Source organism: Dreissena polymorpha, chromosome 4 (genome assembly GCF_020536995.1).
Source record: "Dreissena polymorpha isolate Duluth1 chromosome 4, UMN_Dpol_1.0, whole genome shotgun sequence".
Lineage (NCBI taxonomy): Eukaryota > Metazoa > Mollusca > Bivalvia > Myida > Dreissenidae > Dreissena > Dreissena polymorpha.
In genome coordinates this window covers 89,066,673-89,077,284 of record NC_068358.1, presented here as the reverse complement: position 1 = coordinate 89,077,284, position 10,612 = coordinate 89,066,673, and the positions used below count along the sequence as shown (strand labels likewise).

At 32.5% G+C, this 10,612-nt stretch overlaps 1 protein-coding gene across 1 annotated transcript; it reads right to left on the bottom strand.

Annotated features, from left to right (window-relative positions):
* Nucleotides 1-204: 204 nt before the first annotated feature.
* LOC127878579 (zwei Ig domain protein zig-8-like) lies at nt 205-9,066 on the bottom strand. Its single transcript, XM_052425106.1, has 7 exons — nt 8,985-9,066; nt 5,726-5,856; nt 3,783-4,017; nt 3,409-3,429; nt 2,216-2,506; nt 1,920-1,949; nt 205-1,744 (listed from the first exon to the last, which is right to left on the bottom strand). Exons 1-7 carry the CDS (start codon nt 9,064-9,066, stop codon nt 1,587-1,589), a joined length of 948 nt encoding a protein of 315 aa, XP_052281066.1. The 3' UTR covers nt 205-1,586.
* Between the last annotated feature and the right edge of the window lie 1,546 nt (nt 9,067-10,612).

The window sequence follows — 10,612 nt, the reverse complement described above, 5'->3', positions numbered from 1 at the left end:
TTGGTACTAATTCGGCAAACATTAGTGTTTAAGTCAATTTTAGATACAAAGTGCGTGTTATTAAATTCAAGTTCTTTCGCGACTTCACGACGCAATTCTGTTCACAAACCCAAAATCAATTTTAATAAATAGCAGCAACCTGTAGAGTTTATAACGTTTATTTTAATAAATAACAACAAAATAAATAATAATGTGACTATATATATCATACATTAGTATGCTTTTGATAATTCTTTACAACAGTAGTCACTTACGTTTGTATCACTCTGAACCCGTATTTACAAAACTCGTAAAAAATAGACAAAACAATAATAACTAAATGTGATCATAATCGTTTAAACAAAACGTACAAAAGACATCGATATTCGACAATTATTTTAGAATTTTTAATAGCAATAGAAAGACCAAATTCAATATTGGACGTACCAGTTTAATTATGGTTTATTTTTAGCATACATACTAGTTAGTACTAACCATTCGTTGCCTTTAGACCAATAACTTTTAATTAGAAAAACATGAATGAAACAATTATCTTGCAATGATGTCAAATCAGTACAAAATTAATAAATAACAACAAAATAAATAATGAGGTGACTATATATATATATATGATATATTCGTATGCTTTTCATTCTTGTTAACAACAGTAGTCACTTACGTTTGTATCACTCTGAACCCGTATTTACAACAATCGTAAAAATATACAAAACAATAATAACTAGTAACTAAATGTGATCATATTCGTTTAAACAAAACGTATAAAAGACATCGGAATTCGACAATTATTTTAGAATTTTTAATAGCAATAGAAAGAACAAATTTAATATTGGACGTACCTGTTTAATTATGGTTTATATTAAGCATAACTACTTGTTAGTACTAATCATTCGTTGCCTTTAGACCAATAACTTTAAATTAGAAAAACATGAATGAAATAAATATATTGTAATGATGTCAAATCAGTACAAAATTTGAGCAATTTGTGGAAATTGCTTTTTACTAATAGGTCGTAAATCGTCAACATAAAAACAACATAATAATTGTAAATTTATTAATGGCTGTTGTCACAGATAAATTGTCTCAAATGTTGATTGAAATTGCCATATGGTAACGGCGCATTTTTTAAAACAAATTTACAGATATGAAGGTGAACATTAAGTTAACATGATGATATACATCCATGTTCTATTTTTGTGTTCTAAGAAACAAATGATTAAAGGCTACATAACATATAAAAAGGTATTGTAAACACGCTGAAAAATGGCTGTATTGCGCTAGGCATTCGCCAAAATCATATATGTTCAAATTTTTGTAAATTAACTCAATATATCCATCTAATTACCTGTAAATTTCTGTGACGTGTGTGTAAAACAGACCTTCATTTTTGCCCGTTATTTAGCATACATGTGTTTCTACTCTAGTTAAATATTAAGTGTAAATCATAGCAATTGTTCCCTACAAAAAATTAATATCGCTATTCATAGAGTCATCAACTCTCTATTTCGAACACAGTTATACCAATATTTATCCGCATTCTGGTCTAACATATATCTTCATTTTTAAATGAAGATCTGGGAAAACTATTGCTATGATGAGGCTATCGTCCAAAATAATGTTGCTGTCGTAAGTGTCGTTTGCAAACTAGTGCTCCAATAAACTGCAATTGCGTCATTTTTACCATGTGATTCCAACGCGTCTGAAGGGACATGATCTGTATTATATGAATACCTCTTCGTTTTCATATCTGAAGAATAAATACATATTGCACAGAAATACTCACACATGCACCACAACAGTACACTTCATTTTTTTTAATACAGTTTGATAAATGCATTACACTCAACTACTAACGTAAATATATTGTTAAATGCTTATGTAATATATAAGATACATGATAGAATATAACATTCTTTTCGTACCTCGTTTTGGATCTTTATGATTCTTTTTGTCTGAAAGATAATAAACATAATGTGCACAAATTCTTTCACTTTATTAATTACGGCTCGTTGTTTTGTTAGACACTATTTAAAATAAGTCATTTATATTCCAAAGATCATACGTGATTTGCGCAAACGGAGTGTACGAATGGGTACGAATGTCTAAATCGTAACAAAGTGTATGCAAGCGTGCACACATTGTATGCAATTTTAAACACATCCCTTATATCAATACAAATGATAAATAATGAAATGGGCTGAATACATAATTTGAATACCATTTAGAACGTGGACTTTAAACCCCTGTGCAAGCGTTTTCGTCAACCGACATACGTAATGCCCTCTGTCATCAGTGGTCACGTTTTTGATCACCAGTTCACTTATCAATGACCTTCCAGTCATTGGTTTCCGGTTAAATTGCAGTACGCGCCCGGGCTTTATTTCGCTAATTGGGTCCCCATCGAAAAACCAGTCCACAGCATCCGGGGCTTGTAAAGCACCAGTGGCGTTGCAGACTAGTCGAATGTCTTCCATTAGGCTAACGTACTCTGTCCCAGTCAATTCAAGCTCTGCAATCGTGGATTACAATAGAAATGAACAATAAATACCGTGCGAACGAAACAACAATATCTTATTTCTAAACGAAAAGAAATGCTTTGAAGACATTTAAGAACGACTATATTTACATGCATGTTTCCGTCAAATAAGGCAAAACTATATAAAAACTGTTTACTATGTGAATCCATCAGTTTTTAAGTTCGATTCCTTATTGAAATCAACTTGTAAAATTGAAATTATAAATTTGTGTAAATATATGAAGGAAGTTCTAACCGTTAGATATTCTATCACAATAATATTTTCAACGAAAACTAGTATTTCCTTACTGTCAGTGAAACGATATTAAACTATATAGAACTTCTTTGGTAATTATACTTTGTTTCAAATTGTAGGATTGCATTTTGTTATAACCCATACGTTGTTATATATAGACACATGTCAATATTTTGTATTATATTTCAATTATTTAGACGATGGACATTTGTATAAGTCTTAATAAACTGTCTGTTCTGTTCTGTTCTGCTCTGTTCATGCAATGGATTTAGAAAACAAAAATACATTTTTTATGCCATAATATCACAAATGCACTTTGCATTGTATGCAAATAAGGAAATGTAATACGCTAGGCATGCAGGCATGTATTGAACAACATCACAAGTAGAATTGATCAAACTTAGTGCGTTTGCTTATCCCCGAATGTTAAACTTCAAGAAACGACATTTCTCGTTCAGTTTGAGTTTCTGTGAACAAAAATTTATATAATTTGATAATAAATATTCGAATTCGGATAAGTGTTTGCAGAATAACGTATCAGGATACTTTTTAATCATATATCGTATATCAAAAATACCCTGTTACGAACATGTCATAATCTTATTTTTGATTTCTGAGAAGAACAAAGAATAACACATACCTTGTATATATTTAATCGGCTCTGAAAAAAAAACTACAAATGAGACAGGTCAATTTTAGCTCATAAATTATTGACTACTTTTTTGTATTCAGCAATGATAATGTTGCCGCACATTTTATACCCATGTAAAATAAGGCAAAACAACTTTGAGAAGTAAATGCTATTGTACATCTTCATTGACCATGCGCAGGTCAATATATATAAATTAATAATACTTAATTAACTTAAACGTTATACGTATTTATAAGTTAATCTTTAGATTGGGCTGGGCACAGATGTCTTCAAAACAAACAAGTACCGTTGCATTATTTTTAAAACCGTATTTACGCGTTTTTAAAACAACAGTTAGAACTCAGCAGGTTACTAATACATACCTAAAACGTTTAATGTTATATTGAACGTGTAGTTATTTGTTGCGCTGATTTGACACGCGTATGTGCCTTCTTGGTCCTTAGATACGTTCTTGATGATCAGGTCGTATCTGCTCTCCTCGTTCTCGACATCCTGCGGGTTGATTTCTTCAATCTGGACCTCGATGTCTTTGTCAGGGGTGAAGGTCGTCTTGCCGAGAGTAAGAGGTGATTCCTCATCAGCTTTCCGCCAAAAGACCTGTTGTCATCGACACGGGGACAGTGAAACAATTAATACAACACATCGATTTTCCGTGATTTATGGTTTGGCTTCATTCATGTAAGTTTATTACAGTGATGATTTGAATATAAAGGGCAATATATATTTAATAATGTCGTTACGAACAACGAAACCGTCGTATTTAACAAAACAAGATATAGAAGAATATACACACGCAATATTGGTATAAAAGTCTGATTGCTGAAATAACATTACATGTTGCACAATGATGTCCACACAGCACTTGTTTGTTAACTATCATCATCTCAAACAGCCAGTTTGAAAGGAGTTGAGAATAGACAATATGGAGGTCCATAAACATTCTATAGCGAACTAAAATGCCATTAAACTATAACAGCAAATATAAATTTGTTTACGATCATCAACAATTGATTAGTATGTACTTGTGAAAGTTTGAGCGCAACTGTGTTAGCAGTCACCGAAGGTCGCAAACCTTTTTAGAGCTTAAATATGCTTTAAATTGAAAAATTAAGGCGATAATAATGTCCTAACTTGTTGCAGCCTTAATTTTTCATTTTCTCTGATCAACAAATTACGAAAATTCTGATGATAAACTTGACACAAAATCCGCGAAACCGTTTAAGAATAGATCATAAAAGGATTCGTACTATATTTCCGTTACTACAGAGAAAAGAGACAATAATTTAGACAAAACTAGTCTCAACAAAAATTTCTTCTATTTGATCAACACTCTAAAATAATGCAGCTGTGTACACGAAGCAAGATCAACCTACCAAAAGAAGATGAACATAAAAGCTTTGCTTGGGTGAAACAAACCGATCGTTTTAATTCTGTCAAAGTTGTTTGCAGAAAAAAAGTTTCTTTCCTTTAATAAACACTATGGTTATTTAGCTGTTTATTTTGATAAATATGATCATAGCACAGAAATAGTAACAACAAAAGCTTTCTCGTTGAGAAATAGATCAAGGGCCATTATTGTGCCAAAGTTTGTAGCTGTAACAAAATCATTCCTTTACAATCAATCACACATTCAGATTATTCTTCTGTCACACAAAGTAGACGTATTCAGTTATCTGGAAGGCACGTAATAACGGGGGATGTGCAGTTGATTTTTGATCAATTATAAACTGAAAAATTAGACAAATTAACATAATTCTGGAGATATATTATCACAGCCAAAGTGTATTCTTGTACGAGCATCGATTTTTGTTTAGCCGTACTCGTTTGAATTATATCCATGCGACTCATAAAAAGTACTTTATAACATTAGCTTAAAAGTTGAAAAAGCGACAATGGGCCATATTCAGCTGTTATTGAGGGGTTGAAGACATAAGCTACGAGTGCAAGGATGGACACTTGTTGCTTCCCATTACATTGGTATAAACTGTTTATGAATAGACTGTAACAATTGCTATTTTTAAGCATTGTAAAACACGTATAGTGTGTGTGCATAAGTTGTGTTTGTTGTTTGTGCTGTGACCGCATTGGGTTGAAAATGAATAACTTGCCCAAAACCATGGACGTTGCGTTGCTTATAACATTTCTTACCTACTGACAAAGCTGACGTCGACCATTATTTAACAGGGTAATAAAATACCCCGGCATAGTTAATGTTGTGCCCGAATAGTGATCAGAAGGTTCGGCCCATACTCTGTATAAGCCTGTGGTGTTTGCGACAATTTGGCAATATAAACGTAACACTTACAAATTTCGGGCCGAGATTATGAATTCTACATCGGAGGTGCGCGGTCTCACCCTCGTGGACTGTGATGATCGTAGGGACGGGCAGAAATCTTGGAATTGAGGAAGGGTTGCTCCTGTAGTAGTCGTAAGCATCTGAAGAACAAACAACACATCATTCATACACATTTAGAAAATATTCAATTATAAACACGGGATTATTTGTTACACTGAACTTTATTAGTATGATAATTACACAGGAAATGCAAATCGACAAATGAAAAACAGACAAGTGCTTGGTTACGTTTTTTCGTTATATCATTTTCTAAACACGAATATATCGTTATTTATGTCTTTAATACAGCTAGAATATATGCTCAACAATTGAAAGTAGTATATAAAGGATATTTTAAGAAGATAAATTTGATCACAATTAAACACAGTGCAGCAATTTTGCATTCATTAATACCGATCACCAATTTAATAAGGAGGGCAAAATGTTTTAAGGGTCAAACCTAAAAACTCAAAAGGTACTCAACAGCTTAGTGCGTAGGTAATTTGGAAAATTTTCGATATAAGACCTAAAAGGAAAACTGGCAACCATGTTGTTGAATAACCCACACGCAAGTTCGAAATCAGCTCAAATATCGTAACAACACACGTGTTTAATGGTCTGTTCAAGTTTCACGCTAAGTGGGTAAATAGGGTTTGTAGAATGTTCAAATCTTTTAATTAGAGCCACATAAGGAAAACTGACCACCTCGTGCATGTCATGCTTTTAGTGAACAAAATTATTTCGTTATTATTTGAAGTAACGACATACGTTTTTTGAACAAAACGTGACCTAACTCTACCGACATATCATTTGATCAGTCTTTCTGGAACACTTAAGACTAAACCCTCTCTGACCGTCTGACAAAAACACAAAAGGCATTGTGCTTGACAGAGCTATAACCCGTCTGAGAATACGAACAAAATGTTATTCGACAACTCGGGCGCGTATGTACTCTGGCTGCACCATGCATGCATGTACGGGAAGTCAGGAGTCTGAACATACCACGGTCTGCTACATTGCAACACTTGCTCGACGCAGAGAACACTTTTGTGCATTATGTTTGTTGTTTCGGACAAAATGGCAGATTGAAAGATGTAATGGTCGAAGGGTACTGCAGACAACGTTTTCAAATATTAAAAAGAACAGTTTGCAAAAACGTTGTAATGAAAAAAAAGCTATAATATGGCGTTTGACTTCATTAATCCGATCCAGCAATCGGCTGTGTTTGATTTACTGATTAATGACTAAAAAAGGCATGAACAATAGCATATGCAAATAGTACAACGGTCGATTCTATCAACAAGCTCGCATATTGAAAGACTTCGCCGTGCCAACACATTATATATTTACAAATACAATGAAAATTGAACAAGATGTATTGTGTCGTTTTCATGCTCCGTGAGTGTAATATTGTTTTATAAAAATGCTTTCAAGCTTTCGAAACTTTATTAAAATGTACTTACTAATAACGGCAACACGCGGTTACTCTTTGTTGTTAACGGAATAAGCTTATAAGTCATTATGTACCTCATCAATCAGTACGTAATGAGAACATTTATTCACCAATGCCTGTAATTGTGTTAAGTCCTTTATTTAAATGGTCGCGATGGGTTCAGTGACATTTTAAATAGTAATGAAGAATATCAAAATGAACCGAGGCGTACATATCCTTTAACAATAACATAAAGCAATAGTTTTTACAATAAAACGTATGCTATGTTGAAACCTTAGATGTAAAACAAATGATTCATCGATAATTGAACTTATAGAGTCATACTTTAAATGCTAATCCTCAGTGAAGCCATTTATTTGACAGTTTATACGCCTATTACAAAGTCGTGTTTCCATATTCCATTATTTCGTGTTTGTGACTTAGTCATGTTACTTAATTTATATGTTTTATATACATATGTGCAACACATACATTCAAGACATGCACCTTGTATGGATATAGTATTTTTAAACTTTAGTGTGTAGCACGCAGCTAAAACGAACTGATTTCAATGTACAAAATGTCCACTTTGCAAACGCAATATCAATTACAAATATAGTTTTTTTTCAACAAAAAACTATAAATATAAGCCTGTATAATTATCGGAAACCATAACCTCAATTATGGCTCACGTATGCAGACAGACAACAATGATTTGAAATACTCTGTCCAAATCGCATGCACTTAAATGACTGAGAATTGCGAATTTCATCTGTATGGTTGACATGTTCATATGACACTTAATATATGGCAAAACGTGGACCAGTTGACTCAATTTACCTTGATATTAGACAGAAAGTCTAGCGTTCTTCGTTAACACCATATATCATCATTGCGTCATCATCATCATTATCTTGGTTACTCGTTTTCTTATTATTATGTATTCTCATCATTATTAATAATTATAATTATTATATTTATAATTATTATCATTATATTTAATATTATAATTAGAGTTTTTATTAAATAAAAACAACTAAGTATTGGTAAATGTTCTTATTATTAACAATTATTAATATAAGTGAATATTGATGTGAACTTGAATTATAGTTACGATTGCTATTAATCAATAACGCACAGTCCCCAACAACACTGAACACGCGAGTATTATTTAAATATCGCCACCTAACCAACACATGGACATAAAAAACACATTTACACACTTAACCTCACCTTCTTGGCAGACTGTGTCAAACCCACAATGTAGAACGAACATACAAGCTATTTCCACATTGAACATATATGTTAATTCCATTTCAAATATGCGTTAATTATATTCTTCAGAATTGCCACACTTCCTTTAATACGTAGATCCAATGTCAAACCCTACATTGATTAGGCTGTTATTTTAATTGTGTTTTTGTAGCATAGGGCATCTGTTAGTCCTTTTAAATAACAAGTATCCGTACAAACGTCTAGAAATGCACAATACGCTTATACATGTCTTCTATTTGATGACATAGTTGATGTACTTTAATTTATATCACAATACTTGTGATATTCCTACAATTTTAAGCCTTAACAGAAAGTTAATCAATTTTAACAAATCAAATCTGTGTTCTTGAAAAGGTATATATTTTTAGTCTGTCTAATGTCAAAAAGCATTTATTCATGAAAGAATCCTGCTATGCAAGCGTTTCACAGTGGTTAGTTCTCTATTTAAAAACATATTCGTAGCAGCATCAAGTCCATGTCTACTGCAGCTGTTAAAACCCACTGCCTATAGCATGATGGTACTTGCTGCGAGAGACATTTTGCTGCCTTCAGAGACAGCCGCGATGCTGCGGTTAAATTGATCGGTTGAAGGGTAATCGGGCATGATATGATTTTTTAAGTGTACGATATTCCTGCCAAACCAGTGGTATGGTTCTGTAAGCAACAGTCGGGTTAAAATGGACTGACGCTTTCAATACAAACATGAGGATATAAATAAGTTTGCAACATCCTTGCACGGCCATACTTATCAGAAATTTGTCATTTTAAATCTAAATCACACGGATTGTAAATCTAAAGATACTCAAAGCATATATTGGGGCAATGCCAGACGAACCTGTGCATTGAAATTGAAAACGTTTTATAAATGGTCAGAAACATTTAACAATTTTAATCGGTTTAATATTGTTATGTGATATTAAAATGCACCAGTTCATGATGTGTTCTGTGTTTAAGACATGTATAATGTGTTGACATGAAGTAACTTAATTTTACGAAACAAATGTCATGTCAAATATTCAGCAACCCTGTTGTTTTTTATAAGGCGTTTTCTATTTCAGAGGAATTGAACATGTTTTTTATTAATTTAAAATCGTAACGTGTATAAAATCACTTGCCGGTTTATAAAAAGCTATAAGTACAATTGCCAATTCTAACAGACATAGAGCACTGATTATCAGGAAATAACACTTAAACTAATGAATGCATTTTCGAAGTTGTTCATTATATTTACATCCGCGAGGAAATTAATGTGTCTTTATAGATGAAACAAAAAAGCATCCATATTTCATCAACATGACAGCTGTTTATAATAATTACTTGATGAACATTTTGTATTTGTGGTTGTTACCAAATCCAATTTAAACATAAACATCAGATGAAAGAATCTTCTTGCAAATAACGCACCTTAAAAAAAAAACTTTGGCAATTTTATTTAGGAGGCATAAAGGTATGAAATCTTGTCAGAAATTAAATTGAAGTGGCATAAAGGTATGATGTCTTGTAAGAAATAGTGTGACATTTGAAAGAAGTATATATAAGTCTTTAATTTCGTTTTCGTTACAAATTATGTAAGTAGTTCTTGTTTTAATAAAGTTATTAAATTGATTTGTCCAGCAATCAATGTTTACCGTCATACATCAGAAATCAATCAAGGCGTCGACTAATAGTAGTCCCGCACATACCATGTTTTGTGTCGTTTTATAGAATGTTAAAAACAACATCACTCTATGAAGTTCATTTATATAATCTCGTTTTATTAATAAGACCATATAACCCGAGCCATCCATTAACAAAGCAAACATTGTTTATACTTGGCTCATAGCATAGAAGCCTTTAAGAAAAAAAAGCTTTGCACACACACAAGTTGTTCCCACATTCCCATAAAATAGTTGCCGTCACATAGTTTTATGTAAGTAAACTTTATAATTATGGTTATATTGGCCACGAGAGTAGCGTTATTAGAATATTGGCTGTTCCAGATATCACTAATATCAATAATAAACTTTACATAAGCGGTTTGCGAAAGCATGCGAATTCAAATTTGTAAAGTAGGATCTTTAACTTTTATGTTGTATTGATGCACTCCAATGGCGTGGTTTTCGTCTTAGATCGTTGCATCGATCACATATATTTCATTCAATTACTTAAAC